The following is an 18,120-nucleotide window of genomic DNA, read 5'->3' on the forward strand; positions in this document are numbered from 1 at the left end:
TTTTACTAAATATCAGTGTTTAAAACGTTATAGAACAAAACTCTCAAAATATTATTTTTCTCAAGTCAAACTTGAAACGTGAAAAAATTGTCTGTCACCAGTATATTGAGGGCATACTACAGATTAATCAATAATATACAGAAGGAGCGTACGAAACACGATGGTGTCGTAGCCGCTCTAGATACGAAATTCAAAAGAATAATATATTCTCAAATCAGTACAACACGAACCGTCGCATCAGTAAATTTCAACAGTATTCAAGAAAAATGGCGTTAAATACGTTTTTAAATATTTTAAAAACTGTTTACAAAATCTAAATAAATAAGATGGAGTATTTTTTATTGGTAATTAATGATTATTATATTAATTTACGTAATTATTGTTAGTGTTAAATTTTGAAATACAAATTATGAAAAAAGTTCGTATATGCCGTTGTCAAGGAGACGCGTGACGTTTGTTTATTTTTTAATTGATTTTACTGGATTTAGTACGTTGCTTGTAAGGACTCACTCTGGTTACTTTGTGGGGCATACAAAAAACCCATATGCTAATGAAGACAAAAGTCTTAAGTTTCGGCCTGCTCACTGCTCAGTGCTCAATCTTTATGATTGTACAATACCTTCTTAATCTTGCAATTATTATTCTTCTACTCGTAAAAGCAAATCTATGTATTCGTAGCTATGGGCGTATCAAAATAGTTGTAGTGTAAAGATACAGAATATATTTAATGGAGTTAAATATTTTCGATGTGTGAGTTCGTCGCCCTCAGAAAACGATGCAATGCATCTCCATATGTAATTCGTCTATGACAGTGTCCTAAATCAATGGTAAATGTACACGTAGACAGAGAAATATACACCACAGAAGAAAAGACTCTTATATGTATTTTTTAATCTTTATTTCATTCAGTTTAGTTCAATTCATCCATCTCTTTTCAATCTCTACTCACTCATGCTGGCGTCTACGGTTCATTCACCAATCACCGAACATAAGTTTGACGCCATTTTGTCTCTCTTGTAAAAGCAGTGGTCAAGGTGAGACGTGTTTTAATATTTTCTCAGTTAATTTTAAATTTAAATTGTAGTTTATTACTTTATTTTTGAAATCCGAAGTGAAAAGTAAAATCTTAAATCTCGTTTCTTTTTAAGAATTTTAAATAACTATAAATAATTTAGCTCATGTGTATGATGTGGTTTTTCCAGATAGACCCTGCTACATAGAAAGGAAAGGAAAGGAACATCCTTTTCAATCAAGACCATCTTACAGACTTATTTAAAAATACACAATGTAAGTAATTTAACTTTCCCTGTATTTAAGTATTTCTCCTTTATTTTAATTGATATATTGCTTTATTAGATAATTTTTCGTCTTAATGTAAAGCTCTAAAGAAAATCGATAATTCCTTTGTATGCTATAAATATTCTATTAGACGAAAGTCTGCATTAAATGTTCATTGAATATTGTTAGTACCTATTTGTATTATTTACACCACAACGTGCTATTACTTTCTAAAACTTTTACAAATTACAAACTAACCTAGTTTCGCCATTTTGTCGTTTAACTAACGATTGTTACGGTGTTGGTTCAATACCAATAGGTATTAGATAAAAATGGAAAACTATTTCAGTAATAAAAGTAATTAGTCGCATGTTCATTTTTCATTCCCACCTAAAGCTAGTTTTAATGTTTGAGGATTTTCTGGATAATGAAATATGTGTAAGATGAAATCCAACAGCCACACGCATGTAACGCGCGTGCGTCAGGAGTCATGACTCGTTTCAAGCCATGCAAAATTTAATCAATACTTTTCAAGCAGGGCGTGAACATATTGTTTCCTTGTTAATATAAGTATATTTATTTTCCACGTCATTAATATAGAACAAATAAGTATATGCAAATACTATATTGTCCTTGAAGCCGCCGGTACCACGTGTTATGTAAATTGTGCTTCCGGTATTCATATATTTATTTCTCATTTATCACATTCGCAGTTCCATCTTTTATAGCGGACTAGAAGTTTAATGTATAATTTACTTATGTTCTTGTTCACAGGTCTGGCAATTGGAATAATAACCGTGGAGGGAATGGTGGTTCCAAATTCGGCAATGGCGCATCTAGATTTGGCGGTGGTGGTGGTTCTAGATTTGGTGGCGGCGGCGGTGGAGGTTTTGGCAATAAAAAAGAATTCTCTGGAGGACAAAACATGAGACGTCCAAACTGGGATTCTCTTTCTCTACAGCCATTTAACAAAGATTTTTACAATCCACCTCCATCAGTTCTAAATAGATCACCATATGAAGTGGAAACATACAGAAATGACCATGAGATCACTGTGAGCGGCGTCGATGTACCTTACCCCATTCAGCACTTTGAAGAGGGCAGTTTTCCTGATTATGTCATGCAAACCATCAAGAGTTCTGGCTACAAAGACCCAACACCTATCCAAGCGCAAGGGTGGCCAATTGCCATGTCTGGGCATAACTTAGTGGGTATTGCTCAGACTGGCTCTGGAAAAACTTTAGCATACATTTTACCAGCTATTGTGCATATAAACAACCAACCACCTGTGCGCCGAGGTGATGGGCCCATTGCCCTCGTGTTGGCACCAACGAGAGAGTTGGCACAGCAGATTCAGCAAGTTGCTGCTGATTTTGGCAATGCAGCTTATGTCAGAAACACTTGTATATTTGGTGGGGCACCCAAACGTGAGCAAGCTCGGGACTTGGAGCGAGGGGTGGAAATAGTAATTGCCACACCTGGAAGATTGATAGATTTTCTGGAAAAGGGGACAACTAATTTGCAGAGATGCACTTACTTAGTGCTTGATGAAGCTGATCGTATGTTGGACATGGGTTTTGAACCTCAAATAAGAAAAATTATAGAACAAATTCGTCCTGATAGACAAACTTTAATGTGGTCTGCAACATGGCCCAAGGAAGTTAGAAAATTAGCTGAAGACTATCTGGGTGATTATTTGCAAATCAATATTGGATCTATGCAGTTGTCTGCCAACCACAACATTCTACAGATTGTAGATATATGCCAAGAGCATGAAAAAGAGAATAAGTATGTTTACTTACTGTTACTGTTTTTATTTAACTTAGTTTCTATTATGATGATATTTATTTAGACTGATTAATATTTTGATTAAAACCACTAAATTAACCTCTAAGAAGATCTGACTATGCCTGAATCTGAATATTAATATTGTGTTTTGTTTTCTTCTTAACAATGTTTCTGTTTTTTTTAGATTAAATGTTCTACTTCAAGAGATTGGACAAAGTCAAGAACCTGGAGCAAAGACTATCATATTTGTTGAGACCAAGAGGAAAGTAGAAAATATAACTAGAAATATAAGACGGTACGGCTGGCCGGCTGTATGCATGCACGGTGACAAAACACAACAAGAGAGAGACGATGTACTGTATCAATTCAAGCAAGGCAGAGCGAGCATACTTGTTGCAACAGATGTCGCAGCTAGAGGACTTGGTAAGTTGTTCAGATTGTCTTACAAATGGCTCAAGATAACCTTTGATGAAAATTTAATCTTAATTTACATATGTTTTGTTTTGTACTTTCAGAGGCACTGGCGGAAAGTTATTGTGTTCTATTTGATTACTATAACAAGTTACTGCACTGGATTTGTAGATAAGAATTAGTCTGATGCAGTTCTTTGGAGAATGCAATAACTCGTCATAAATGGTGCCTCGTTGTGCCTTTCACTGTGACTGGACCCACGGCCGGAATACTGGAGAGTATGTCCGTATATTCGGATACACTTGAAAGTGTGGAAAACCTGGTGATGCACACCATGAGTAACTTTGAACAATTGCTAAGATATTATAGAAAGGAGTGCATTGTTGAAAAACTTGACCACAAGTTGAATCATTGGCAAGAGGTCAAGGGTTTTCTGTTTCGGCCACCGGAGTTTTCAAGAGGGCAAAGAGAATTTTTTATATATGAATCGAACTTATTTTCGCCCATTGCAAGACTCCAGGGTTCCGAGTGAGAGGCAATATTTAATTTGGTACATATGTGTAACTTGATTCATGTAAGTAATGTAGTTGAGTTACCTTTTCATGGTGCTACCACAGAAATAACATTAGTGTAAAACATTGCATAATATACATATTTAAAGTTTCTGTAGACTATAATGTTTAATTTCTGTAAGGGAGCCACCATAGTACACATTTCAGAGATTAATGTCATGAATTTTGGTTCAAAGATTTTTATTCTTTACCTAACCAATTTTCTATTACTCACCATTAACACCATGATATACATTACATTATTGTGAGTAGTATGTAATTTAAATGTTTTTGTAGATGTGGATGGAATCAAGTATGTAATTAACTTTGATTATCCTAACTCATCGGAGGACTACATACACCGAATTGGAAGAACAGGTCGGTCAAAATCAAAAGGAACCTCGTATGCGTTTTTCACACCATCAAACTGCAGACAGGCTAAAGATCTTGTATCAGTGTTACAAGAAGCGAATCAGGTTAGTTTAAATACAGTTTTTTTTGTATTTCATTTTAAGACCCAAAGTGGATTGTTTCCTCATACCTTTGGCATGGGTACGTTTTTCAATAGCGTGACATGAATGCAAGTATGAGGTACATTAAAGCAGCTACATGCCTTCGGTGTCCATGTATAAATTATCTGGATCCCATCCTCAGATGCTGAGACAAATAATTTTTCAAAATTTTTATTAAAATCCTTAAAATCCAAAAATATTCTGTCATTTGAACACTTGTTAGTAACTGTCTTGAGTATGCGCTTTATGAGATACATCCTGACTGACAGCAGATTAGTAACAGGGTTTTAATCTGTGCATGGAATAGCCCAGGTTGATAACCATAAAGCTTAATAGTTAATTTTCAGTGAGTAGCTTCATCTTGATGAGACACTCAACTTTTTTATTTACAAAATTTCTTGATCCTGTTAGCTGAGTTACCATCTAATAAAAATGTTCTTAGCGTCGAAACGAGATAATGTACCACGCAATTTGTAGGACATTATGGATGTTAAGCTGTATAACTATTAATTAAGAAACAGTAAAAAAAACATCTGGTTAGTAACAACTTTTGGTAAACCTTATTGCTACAAGTTGGGAGGAGGGGCCTCCTAACTTGTAGCAATAAGGTTTACCAAAAGTTGTTACTAACCACAACCAGCTGTTTTTTTTACTGTTGCATAATGAATAGTTATACAACTTAACAACCACAATGGTACATTATCTTGTTCCGACGCTCTTAATTTTTTATTATCTGGTCACTACTCACGGAAAATTAACTTGATGCTTGCAGTAATCAATTGTAAAAGTGCTCCAGATTCTGGGCTAGACCTAAAGTACAAATTCTTAAAAATAAAAATGTACCTATGTATGTTGTTTTTTTCATGTAAATATTTTTTGTAGACGGTGAGTCCTCAACTTCAAACCATGGCTGACCGATCTGGTGGTGGTGGAGGAGGATGGAACAGGAACAGATATGGGGGTGGACGTGGAGGTGGCTCCTTCAAAAGGGGATCAAACTTCGGCAGAGGCAGCGGACATGGGGGTGGCGGCGGCGGCCATAAAAGATTTAATGATTATTGAAATAATCAAATAGTGATAAGTGAATCCTCAGTAATACAATAAGTGTATGAATGAAAACTTGGAAAACTTTTCCTGATATTTAAATAATAGATGTGACTTCTTGAATTCATTATTGTAATTTAAATATTGTTTGAATTCCTTTTTTTTTATTTTTTTTTTTTTGGTACAGTGAAATCAACAGATGTAGCAAATGTGAACATGAGTAATAATTTAAGTTTTTACTGTGATATTTAGTGAGGATTCTTAAATTATTAACCTACCTGGTTTATGTATAAGTTTTTCTTATTTATATCCAATCCCACACTACAACCTTACAGGTTTAGCAGAATTAATGGCCTGCACATGTCATTCCAATAGTTATGATCTGTCGATATTGGTTTAAAATAAACTAGATAAATTAATAAATAATGTTTTTAATTTAATACCTAGAACTCTTTCATTTTATCTGCCATTTGCTCATAAATGGCTTGCTCTTTTTAGAGGGTAGCTTAGACCCACCGCCGGGAGTCTGGAGTTCTGGACCGATGGCTGTACAAGCTTAGCTCTCTAGGAAATAGAATAACCTATATAAAAATTTACTCTTTGGAATAGAACACAACTCTAACTCCGAGTTCAAATCTTACTAAAAATTCCTTGGAAGAAAACGTGTAGGTATTCCATGACCCGACCCAAATTCGAACTGAGGAACTGATTCTGACCTCGTGATGAGATTTTGTACCGAATCGTAAATCAATGGATTATACAACCATAGTTAACCGTGATAGCTAAGGAACCTGTCGTACTACTAGATCAGCGGTTATGCTTGAAAAATGTAGTTTTGAACCACAATGTAAAATTGATACCAAAATGATTGTTGTATTCATAGAATTGTATCGTACTTGTACGATTTTTGGGCTCATGTACGATGTACGATCGAGTCATAGAAAATGTACGATCTTTTCAATCTTGGGCCCATTATCTTAATCGACAGAAAATTAACCTTGCGAATATTTGTTGGATTGGAAAAAAAAAAATACTAACCATATTTAATCAATAATTATTTAGCCAGAAACATAGATTTACGATTCGGTACAAGAGAAATTTGATTTTTTTTAATAGATTTTCTTTTAATCAATTGTCTTTTCGAAATCCACTTTATAAATTTATGCTATAAAAACTGCAATTTTGGCTTGTAGAAAAAAAGATACGCCTTATCAGAATTTTAAATTACGGAATCAATTTGTGAAAAAGGCGTATCTTTTTTAATAACCGACTTCAAAATGAAAAAAAACATGAAAAAATTTAACCGACTTCAAAATCAGATAAATAACATTGTACCTGCTACCTTCTGATCACTAGGTGCTGCCAACACAGTGATGCATTATCTCAAGCCCTCAAGCCGCTTAGATCATAGTTTTACGATTTTCAGATAGTTCTTTCCCGTGGTTCTTTAATTGAGAACCTCCTCCTTTTTTTGAAGTCTTAAAAAAGAATGATTGTCAATTCGACCGTTTATCTTTTTTATGTATGTTCGCGAATAATGCGAATAACTTTGTTGTTTATGAAACGATTCTAATCATCTTTTAGTTTTTGGAAAGGAAATACCATAGTACCATGATAAGGAAACCAGGATCTGATGAAGGAATTCTGGAGAAATCAAGAGGAACTCTAAATTAAAAGTAGGTACTACTATTTAATGTAGGTCTGGAGTAAATATGATGATGGAGCCGAAGCCCACATTATGGGAATTCTATAACAATTTCCACCAATTACCTTGTGTTTGGGCTTGATTAATTTGTATTGATGAGAATTTTACACCTAGATGGGTTGTGACTGTTATTATGGTCCTGATGGAGACGAAGGGCAGTTATGTAAAATCCTCAACGGCTTAATAACTTTCTTAAGTTTGGACTTGATTAATTTGTATTAATGAGACGTTTACATCAGGATGGGTTGTGACTGTTGTTAGGAGTCTGGTGACAAAAGACAGTTAAGAGAACTCCTCAACAGTTTATAGTATATACCATGTGTTTGGGCTTGATGAATTTGTATTGATGAGAACTTCATAACTAGTTGGGCTATGACCATAGAATTAATAGTTGTACCGACTTGTAAATCTATGGGCTACGACTGTAATTAGGGGTCTGGTTATGAAGACGAAGGATAGGTAAAGGAACTTCTCAACTGTTACCTTGTGCTTGGGCTTAATTAATTTAAAATAATGAGAACTTTACTTTATGGTATAATCACTACATGTACCTTGGTCGGCCACATACACTCGTTTTCTGTGTTCGGAAAACTCAACTAAAATCTAAATCTCTTTGATTGAAATCAATATAAAAACATTCGGGTGACTACTGGATACTTTACCCCCTACATTGTGTGTAGTTTAATACAACCATAGATTTAAGAGTCTGTACAAGTACCCTTCTTCTACATATATTGCGGTTGTCAACACTGTGTCAAATTTCCTAAAATAAAAAAATATTAAATGTCACTGTCCTTGTCCATGTCCTGTCGTCTCGTCTGTCAAAATTATAACCTCATTTAAAACCTTATAAATATCATGCTGTAAATAATTGTTTGAAGTAAACTATTACGATAATCGTTAAACATTATTTATATTTTCACTTTCATGTTGACTTTAAAACTCAGTAATGGCACTAAATATAGCAAAAAAGTTTTTACGGCGCAGTGATTTGCTGAAACCGTAAGTTTATCTAAGTTTATTATATTGTAATTATATTGTATGAGTCTTTATTTAAGTGTTCTAACTAAAATTTCACAATTTTTAGATTTCATCAAAATGGTAAACAGCTACTTCAAAGTAAAACGTGTTTATTTTACGTAACAAGCATTGACAAGGTTTTCAGTACACACGCTAGAAAACATTTCGAAAATCAATTTCAATTACAGAAACGAATTCTAAGCAATCGCTTTTACTCAGTAAAACCTGCCCAAGTCAGTGACTCTGAATACTATAAAGAACACAATATTACTGTTGTTGGAGAAGATGTACCTAGCCCATACAAAGACATAGACAATAGCTATTTCCCAGATTACATAAAAAGTTTTCTGAGTGCGCAAGGTTTTACTAAGCCCACGGTTATACAGGCTCAAGGTTGGCCAATTGCCATCTCCGGTAAGAACTTTGTGGGTATAGCACAGACTGGCACTGGCAAAACTCTTGCATATTTATTACCTGCAGTTATTCAGCTTAAAGAAAAACAAGGTAGGAAAGGGCGAGGTCCCAGAGTGCTGATCCTTGCACCTACAAGGGAGCTAGCAAGACAAATTGAAGAAGTCACAAAGGAATTCCAAAGAATGTTTAATTTAAGATGTTTGTGTATTTATGGTGGTGTGAGTAGAGTGCCACAAATGGAGGTACTAAGGAATGGAGTAGATATTCTTATAGCTACTCCCGGTAGGTTGAACGATTTCCTTGACAGCAAAGTCACCAACCTTAGCCGTTGTCAATATGTAGTCTTGGATGAGGCAGATCGTATGTTGGACATGGGCTTTGAACCTCAAATTAGACAGGCCTTGGAGCATGTGCCACATGAGAGGCAAATATTAATGTTCTCGGCTACCTGGCCTAAGGAAGTTCAACACTTGGCTCATGATTACCTTGGAGAGTTTGTGCAAGTCAATGTTGGATCCACGGAACTGTCAGCCAATCACAATATTAAGCAGCACATTCATGTGTGTGAACAAGAGGAGAAAATGGACAGGTAATCTAAATATTTTTTTTTTGAAATAAACAATTATGATTAATTTAATATAATAAATAATTTAATATAATAAATAATTTAATATAATAAATAATTTAATATAATAAATCAGTGTATAGTTGAGGGACTGATGGATTTAACAAAACAAAAAAAATTAATGAAGCAAACCTTCAGTATTTACATATCTAAGCCCTGTTTGGCTTTGACTTACCAATATAGATTGAGTAGACCTTTCATAGATGAATGAGTGACTTATTTTTTTTTTCAGGTTCAAATCAATAATGCATGAAATCTCAGGTGAAGGTTTCGAGAAAGTATTAGTTTTTACAAATACCAAAAGGTTTGTCGACAATTTGACAATGTCTTTGAACAGAAATGGCTGGCCAGCTGTGGGCATTCACGGCGACAAGTCACAACAACAGAGAGACAATATCATCTATAAATTTAGAAGTGGCAGGTCAAAAGTCCTTGTTGCTACTGATGTAGCTGCTAGAGGTTTAGGTATGCATGTCTTACTTTGTAAAGATAAAATATAATTTTCAGTGTGACAAAAAATTGCTGTTTGTAAAACTATTATTTGTTCTTTAAGTTCTTTAAAATATTTCACTAAATATAATAATTAACCCTATCATTGCAACACTTGAACAATGACTTACATGTGGCCTATTTTAAAATTATTGTAATCATACAGTATATCATCATTATTCCATCTCTTATTAATTATTGTTATTGAAGAATGTTCATGAAAATCAGAATTTTTAATTGTTTTTAAATTAAATATTTGTTTGCGATAAACTCAAAACTACTGAACAATATATGCAATTTGCACCAATAAATAGAGTGATACATGAGGACATAGTTTGTCAAGGTTTTTGTAAATATATTGAAATACTAGCAGACCTGGTCAAGCTTTGCTTCGACTTTTGTGCACTTCTTCCATACCCTTACCTACTCTACTCCAACCTTACTCCAACCCTACACCTACTCTACGTCTACCCTACGTCTATCCTACCCCTACCCTAATTACTATATAAATACCCTATAATTCATTACTATTGTGCAATCAGCTGCAACAGCTTTAAGCAAATTGCTTGTGGGTACTGTAACTTGTAGAGAATAAAAAATATCTGAATAGATTATTAAGTTACATATTATCATAACTGAATAGATTTTTTGAACAGGTGTCTACTATTTGAAAATAATCTAAAATCACAATTTCACAAATTTCAGATGTCGATGGCGTCACTCACGTCATCAACTACGATTTTCCGAACACTTCAGAGGATTACATACACAGAATAGGGAGGACTGGTCGGCAAGACAACAAGGGTGTTGCCCACACAATACTCACCACTGAAGACGCTCGGCAAGCCAGAAGTCTGATAGCTGTTCTAAAAGAAGCAAACCAGGTTATTGCCTTGATTTTTTTTTTTTTATTTTTACAAGTTAGCCCTTGACTACAATCTCACCTGATGGTAAGTGATGTTGCAGTCTAAGATGGAAGCGGGCTAACTTGGTAGGAGGAGGATGAAAATCCACACCCCTTTTCGCTTTCTACACGACATCGTACCAGAACGCTAAATCGCTTGGCGGTACGTCTTTGTCGGTAGGGTGGTAACTAGCCACGGCCGAAGCCTCCCACCAGCCAGACCTGGAGCAATTAAGAAAATCTCAATCGACCCAGCCGGGGATCGAACCTCCGTTTTGTAAATCCACATTGTCTTATTTTTTCCTTTCTAAAATTGATATACATCAAAGTAAAGGAGCACAATTCACATTACAAAGGCGCAAGTTTGTGTGTGTTTAAACCAATATTGTAATTGATAGTTATTTTATAAGAGCAACTGCTTAGTTTCATAATGACTTCTAAGTGGCATCTGCAATATTTTACTTACTTATCAACCCATATTCGGCTCACTGTTGAGCTCGAGTCTCTTCTAATAATGAGGCCAATAGTCCACCACGCTGGCCCAATGCGGATTGGCAGACTTCACATACAGAGAATTAAGAAAATTCTCAAGTATGCAGGTTTCCTCACGATCTGTAATACTAGTAGTAGAAACATTTCAATCAAACTTGACATTCAAACTTGACCAGTGCTGGGAATCGAACCCGAGACTTCTTCGTTGAGATCACACACATTACCAACTGTACCAGAAAGGTATTCTGTTTTGTTTGTAGTGTTATAGTTATTGTGTTATAAACAGAAGGTGCAAAGAAATATGTATTTCTTTAATTTACAGGAAATCCCAAGTGAATTAGAGGAATTGGCTAAAGATTATAACAACATGAAGTCAATCGAAAGGCAATCAAAATATTCGTCTAAAAAACCAAGACCCACTTGGGCCACCAAGAAATGGAATAGTTTCCGTAGTGATAGATATAGCAGATATTAATTTTAGTTAATATATAATTTTTAGTAAATTTAGCCGTATATGTATAATCGTTTGTTAATATAACAATAAATTTTTAGGATTTCAAAATTTTCTTTTATTATGATTAATTCTTACATTCTAGGTAGTCCCGTTTTCTATAAGTAGGTATTTATTTATTCTTGAAGTTATCCATTTTAAAGCATTCTATTCTATTCTTCAAGTTTTTAGTCCATTTCAAAATCTGTAGAGGTGATATGATGTGTGGTTTTTGTTAAATTTATTTTGGCAGATAGTTTTTGTGTCTCTGTTACTTATTAAGTTTGTTACTTATGGACCATGGATTTTTCCGGGATAGAAAGTAGCCTATATGTTAAACCATGCTATAATATATCTCAATACCAAATTTCAGCTAATTCGGTTCAGTAGTCGAGGCGTGAAAGAGTAACAAACATTCATCATCAAAATCATCAATTTTTTGCAAATCTCGGGAAACCATGGATTTTTTCGGGATAAAAAGTTGCCTATGTGTAAATCCAGAGTAAAATCTATTTCCATTCCAAATTTCAGCCAAATCGCTTCAGTAGTAGCGGCGTTAAACAGTAACAAACATCCAAACATTTATATAAATTTTCGCGTTTATAATATTAATAGGATATTGTAATGCAAAGTCCTTGATCAATATATCATAAGTACAGCTCGTGCGGATTAACTTGACACCTGCGTTGATTTATAATTCTCTGTCTTTGTTAAATAAATTTGTTTTTTACAGTCCAAAATCCTAATGGCCTGTGCATAGATTGGTCTAAGTCTATGGGCCATTGTCATTGATTGCAGATAGGTTGCTACGTTGCTACCTTGTTGCTACGTAATACAAGCGTATAACCTATATACCCTATAAATTCATTTACTCTTTGGTATTATACTAAAAGCTCAGCCCTAGAGACATTCGTTTCTATAGTTACAGTTTTGGCATTTGCAAAAGTCATAATATTTACCATGCAGCACAGAATTTTTCGCGATTCAGTTTTAAATTGAAAATTTATGTATAAAAATTTAAATGAAATAGGTAAATAACTATTATGGCTTTATTGCCAGATTTAGACGTCAGAACTGTTCTAAATGTCGTAGAGGAGAACTTTGAGCGAATCCGATTGGTAAGTAACAGTAAGAAGTAAGGTAATAAAAATACTAAAGCCATACATATATACATGTAACGCCTTTAAAAGTTAAGATAAGTTTATATTTTAACTTTACTTAGGTATATTGTAACTTTACCTAATACCATATTATGTAAATATTATATGCTAAGTAATACGAGATAAATAATACCTACTGCGGATCTATTGAGGCTACTCTTAATTATTTTTTTAGTCAGACTTACCTATTAGTATTATGTACCCTGTAAGATTGTATGCCGGATAGTGCATACAGTCAATATTATTGACCATAATATGTAAGGCAAGGTTACCTAAAGTCGTCTTATCCGCTCTGAATCACACCCCGAACTGTAAATAATAGCCCTATTGAGATATATTTTTATGCACATACACTTCCATACATAGCAGTAGCGAAGAATCTGAAGAAGAAGAAGGTAAGCCGTCCCCAAGAAATTCATATAGCGTGATACAAACTCCGGTTTCTCATATATTTAGATACAGTACAAGAATGAATATGCTTGAATTCTTAAAGATAACCCAGCGGGAATCAGCCTGCAAGAACTTTTCGCCGCTGATAGGGAGGTACACCTCGATTTCAATTACCAAAAGTTTTACCCCGAAATATGATATTATTTCCATAGGGTAGGGTAGGGGTAGTTGAAAGTTTACATCGAATTTCACGCGGACGAAGTCGCGGGCGTCCGCTAGTTGTCAATAATATTGACTGTTCGAGCTGCCATATGGACATTATGTAGGATTTTGTTGTCTGCAGGAGCCAGGATCTCTATTGTATGATTATGAAATAACCTTAAGGTACTTATTCCTTCAATCTCGCAATGATTTTTACAGAAAGCGTATGCTATTCGCATGATATATACTGGCGAACACGCTCTAGATAAAGAAGAAATAATAAAACACTTTAAAGCAACGATAGACGATGTGAACTCTAGTTATTGTGATATTAATGTGCGAGGATTGCTTTTGGTTTACGACAGCTACTTTGTACATGTTGTCGAGGTAAGTTTAGAGTTATAGCATGCACCAAACTTCGAGTCCACTCTGAGCTAGCACAACATAGGACCGTATGCCATCAGACGCCATAATGCCCTCTAGACATTGGCCTATCATAGCGGGCCATGCTAGCATGACATTGCAACACACTGTGCAGCTATTTATTATTTACCCGGCTGGGATATGTTTCCGTTTACTGCACAATACGCCTCGTGTTCAGAACGGACTCTTAGTTGCGAGCAGTCTTTTTTTCTTTACAAGTTAGCCCTTGGCTACAATCTCACGTGATGGTAAGCGGTGATGCAATCTAAGATGACTGTTAGGAGTAAGATGGGCTAACTTGTTAGGAGTAAGATGAAAATCTACAAGACATCGTTCCGGAACGCTAAATCGGTTGGCGGTACCTACGACTTTGCCGGTAGGGTGGTAACTAGCCATGACCGAAGCTTTCCACCAGCCAGACCTGGATCAATTAAGAAAACCTCAATCAGCGCAGGGGTGAAACCCAGGACCACCGTCTTGCAAATCCACTGCCCATACTACTACCACCGAGGCCGTCAAAAAGTCTATATTATACGACAGATTCTGAGTACATTGTCTGGAATTTTAGGGCTCAGAAGATACAGTATATAGACATTTAAGATTTCTGTTTGAGCGCGAACGTAAATGGATAGAAGAAAAACTCAAAGAGGATGAATCAGACGAGGTAGTTGAAGGAGTTGCAATAATGTTAGATGAGGAACTGAAGGAGAAATCTGAAAAGAAGATATTTAAACGAGTAAAGATGTTAACGATTTATCATTCAATACAAACGGTGAGTAACCACAGTATCTAGCCTATTATTGGAGGTGGGCTCAACGTGCTCACTCACAGGTGGGGGGTGATGTTAACAATTCTACATTATCACCCAAAAGCCCGACAGACAGCTCGCATAGAAACAGTGTAGGTACTGGGTCTATGCTCCAAATCCCCTTTCCTATAAGGAGGTTAAGTAACCCGATAGGTAATGATTATGATTTTAACGGAATCTTAATCGGAACTTATCGGATATCCTTACAATAATTTGACCTAAACTGATGAGGCCTCAACGGTTAACAGTAAGTGGCCTACAGATAAGACCTAAGTACAGACCTAAGTGACCTACAGACCTGATATAGGTAAAGTCAACTACTCACTGAAGGTAGATTAACCTTTAGTTTAGTGTCAACGTGGAAACGTTATATAGGTAGTATTTTTCCTACCACCTACAACATGGGTATAAAGTCACGAGTGAATAGACATCTTCTAGGCAAGCGCGTTTCACTATAGCCTGCATTAGCATGTAGCCAAGCGCTCGCCTATACAATGTAAAAAAATGCTGTTTACGTCAGTAGCGCCCACTTAAGTTATGGTACAGACTATGGATACAAAGTATGAAACGAAGTAAACAGCGTAAAACTGGCTACGTTCGGTGTAGAAGCTGATGCCGTGCTCGCGCTGCCGAAAATAATCGCGACGCTCTGTACTGTGACTCAAGCTGAAAACCGACTAATAGCGGCATAAAATGCGGCAGGACGAATAACATGGCTACACAACATCTCTGCCTGCTTCTCACGCCAATCGCGGGCGGGTTTGTTCCAACACGACTGCATTTTCTTAAACTTTTTAGCTTTTGTTTGACGATTGGCGAGCGTTCATAGCACGACCGCCTTCACTTATTGGAACCCTCAATGTTCATGGACCGATGTCAGAGCATATGGAACAACTGCGGATATGCCTCGACAAGATGACAAGAATCTGTGCGTATGCAAAAGCAGATGAAAATGTGAGTATACAAGAACAACAACAACACCAACAACAACAACAACAACAACAACTACCTACAGGACTTCTCGTTCTACCCTTCAAGTACTAGTTCACTTGCAGTTTGTCCATTTAAGTGAGTTTAAAGTTACGTAAAAGTTTCTTTGATCAAGTATGTGGGACCCGTGTCAGTGGTCAAATGAGTTCGTGGATTTTACCAATTTTTGATTTTACACGTAAGGGGCCCCTGTATTCTGGAGGCCCCGTATCATTCATAAGGCTGATACGGCGGTAACTACGCCCCTGTGATGGCATATCACGGCGTTAGTCGTATAACAAGGATAACATTAATCTATATAAAGTCAATAATATTGATAATATAATATATGTAATTGAATGTGAGATGTTGATCAACAGAGCTCTCAAATTGATTGGTTTATGTACTGTTGATACTACCTACAAATCATAACTTGTTATCTATAGGTACTAATATTAGAAACGGATGTTTGGATGTATGTTTGTTACTTTACTTACTTTTACTTGTTTAACCCGGAAAAATCCATGGTTCCTGAGGGATTTGTGAAAAACTAAATTCCACGCGGACGAAGTGCGGGCGTACGCTAGTCAGGTATAAAGAGGAAAGATTTGATTATTTGTTTGTATGTTTGCATTGAATAGGCTCCTAAACTACTGAACCGATTTGAAAAATTCTTTCACTTATGGAAAGCTACACTATCCCCATATGCTATAGGCTGTATTTTATCCCTGTATTCATACGGAACAGGAACTACGCGCGGCGTCTGCTAGTCATCATCATCATCATTATCAACCCATATTCGAGTAGCTCGAGTCTCTTCTCAGAATGAGAGATGTTAAGCCAATAGTCCACCACGCTGGCCCACTGTGGATTGGCAGTCTTCACACACGCAGAGAATTAAGATAACTCTCAGGTATGCAGGTTTCCTCACAATGTTTTCCTTCACCGTTTGAGACACGTGATATTTAATTTCTTAAAATGCACACAACTGAAAAGTTGGAGGTGCATACCCCGGACCGGATTCGAACTTACGCCTTGCGGAATCGGAGGCAGAGGTCATATCCACTGGGCTATCACGCCTCCTCTGCTAGAAGTTTATCAATTTTGAACAAATAAATGAAAGTAGATATCTAGGTAGGTACTTTATATGTTTATTTTGATTTTTATATCTTTGTATCCAACAGTTGTCGTTCAAAGGATTAAGCGCCGTAGATCCCAGAATAGAGGCTTTGCCAGAAGTGGCGCTGATAGACTGTCTTCTGCAATCGCGGTACATTTTGGACCTCCGCCATGTTGCTCACCTGCATCGCCGTGTTGATGATTATACCTTCTATTTTGGTAGGTACAACAAATTACAAGCTTTTCTGTGCTTACTTACTTACAGTGGCGTACACAAAGATTTTAACTACTGTATGCACTATACGTACAAATCATACAAAATATATACCTTCTTCAATCTAGGTTCATAATGAGTCCTTAGTAGGCAGTCCATTATTGCTTCTATGAAGTGCACGCCACTGCTTACTTACACCTGTCACAGAATACCTACTTACCTACCTAATAGTAGGTATCAGTGGGTACCTTTTGACCTTCCTATTTTATTCCCACCCTACCCTACCCTACCATACTCTCACCCTACACCTACCCTACCATACCCTTACTCAACCCTACACCTACGCTGACACACTCTCACCCAACACCTACCCACCAATTTTCAGTCAATTCGGTCCAACCGTTCCTGAGTTATGAGTGTTGTGACAAACCCGATCTTCTTTTATATTTTTTTATAATATATTAATTAAATTTGATTGTTAAACCTTTTGATTGTTATTTTATTTACAGAAAATGTGTGGCCACTTCCAACACATTTCACACCTAGACACCTATACAAGTTGAAAATAGATGACTCGTTTGTGGAACCTTTACCCGTCATGCCGTGGGAATTAGTTAAAAAGGAGGCTGAAGACGAGGAAAGAGAGGAACGGCAAAGTGGCAGCTCCGATAGCGATTAAAAAGGTAATCCTGGCAATGTATTTGAAAATGGTCTAACTGGTCAGTGTGATAAAAAACATTAAAATTGATTAATACTCAAATCTATTTAATGATTTTGAACGCTTGTAACTTGGAGTTATATTTTATATCGAAAATTAATTTAAAATGTTCAGGAACATATGATCTAAAATGAATATTTTCGGAGTAAATAATATTTCTATATATGTATGTAAATACATCTCAAAATGTGTCCCTTATACGCAACCTTATAATAATCCCGTAGCCTAACTTAAAATGCAAGGATAGATAAAGGCATGGATAGTCGGAATTATTTGTATTACTTTGTATGAAAACATAAATAGTTTTAATTTTTTGGTAAAATAAACATTAGTTATGCAGTTTGGCTTATAAGTGAACTCGTCAAAATCTTGAAGTTATGGGAAATACTCCCCAG

General features: G+C 35.9%; 3 protein-coding genes and 1 non-coding gene across 5 annotated transcripts; all 4 read left to right on the forward strand.

Moving 5' to 3' along the window:
* The first annotated feature begins 988 nt into the window (after positions 1–988).
* On the forward strand, positions 989–6,010 carry LOC112047434 (ATP-dependent RNA helicase p62). Of its 2 annotated transcripts, none has more exons than XR_002886951.2 (6): positions 989–1,034; positions 1,203–1,287; positions 2,053–3,066; positions 3,251–3,489; positions 3,582–4,051; positions 4,326–4,362. XR_002886951.2 is itself a non-coding variant. In XM_024084558.2 (6 exons), coding segments are annotated over exons 2-6 (1,614 nt in total). In that variant the 5' UTR covers positions 1,002–1,034; positions 1,203–1,285; the 3' UTR covers positions 5,603–6,010. The 2 variants fall into 2 exon arrangements, 1 of the variants encoding a protein (XP_023940326.1); XM_024084558.2 differs by lacking the exon at positions 3,582–4,051 and adding an exon at positions 5,423–6,010 and having other exon boundaries at positions 1,002–1,034; positions 4,326–4,504.
* On the forward strand, positions 4,562–4,696 carry LOC112047454 (small nucleolar RNA SNORA57). The gene has a single exon (XR_002886955.1). It is a non-coding gene; the product is annotated as a small nucleolar RNA SNORA57 (small nucleolar RNA).
* A 2,079-nt stretch (positions 6,011–8,089) lies between the features above and the next one.
* On the forward strand, positions 8,090–11,795 carry LOC112047433 (uncharacterized). Its single transcript, XM_024084557.2, has 5 exons — positions 8,090–8,291; positions 8,377–9,312; positions 9,581–9,813; positions 10,543–10,721; positions 11,556–11,795. The coding sequence occupies exons 1-5, from the start codon at positions 8,239–8,241 to the stop codon at positions 11,706–11,708; spliced, it is 1,554 nt and encodes a 517-aa protein (XP_023940325.1). The 5' UTR covers positions 8,090–8,238; the 3' UTR covers positions 11,709–11,795.
* Positions 11,796–12,766: 971 nt separating this feature from the next.
* Positions 12,767–17,789, forward strand: LOC112047445 (uncharacterized). Its single transcript, XM_024084575.2, has 6 exons — positions 12,767–12,841; positions 13,694–13,861; positions 14,466–14,669; positions 15,504–15,659; positions 16,859–17,012; positions 17,517–17,789. Exons 1-6 carry the CDS (start codon positions 12,767–12,769, stop codon positions 17,684–17,686), a joined length of 927 nt encoding a protein of 308 aa, XP_023940343.1. The 3' UTR covers positions 17,687–17,789.
* The last annotated feature ends 331 nt before the right edge of the window (positions 17,790–18,120 follow it).

The sequence above is a fragment of the Bicyclus anynana genome, chromosome 15 (genome assembly GCF_947172395.1).
Source record: "Bicyclus anynana chromosome 15, ilBicAnyn1.1, whole genome shotgun sequence".
NCBI lineage: Eukaryota > Metazoa > Arthropoda > Insecta > Lepidoptera > Nymphalidae > Bicyclus > Bicyclus anynana.

Coding starts and splice junctions, on each gene's coding strand:
- LOC112047434 (XM_024084558.2), top strand. Junction 3,067..3,250: donor GAGCATGAAAAAGAGAATAA/GTATGTTTACTT, acceptor TGTTTTTTTTAG/ATTAAATGTTCTACTTCAAG. Junction 4,505..5,422: donor TGTTACAAGAAGCGAATCAG/GTTAGTTTAAAT, acceptor TATTTTTTGTAG/ACGGTGAGTCCTCAACTTCA.
- LOC112047433 (XM_024084557.2), top strand. CDS start 8,239: ATGGCACTAAATATAGCAAAAAAGTTTTTACGGCGCAGTGATTTGCTG. Junction 9,313..9,580: donor CAAGAGGAGAAAATGGACAG/GTAATCTAAATA, acceptor TTTTTTTTTCAG/GTTCAAATCAATAATGCATG. Junction 10,722..11,555: donor TTCTAAAAGAAGCAAACCAG/GTTATTGCCTTG, acceptor TTTAATTTACAG/GAAATCCCAAGTGAATTAGA.
- LOC112047445 (XM_024084575.2), top strand. CDS start 12,767: ATGGCTTTATTGCCAGATTTAGACGTCAGAACTGTTCTAAATGTCGTA. Junction 13,862..14,465: donor ACTTTGTACATGTTGTCGAG/GTAAGTTTAGAG, acceptor CTGGAATTTTAG/GGCTCAGAAGATACAGTATA. Junction 17,013..17,516: donor TGATTATACCTTCTATTTTG/GTAGGTACAACA, acceptor TTTTATTTACAG/AAAATGTGTGGCCACTTCCA.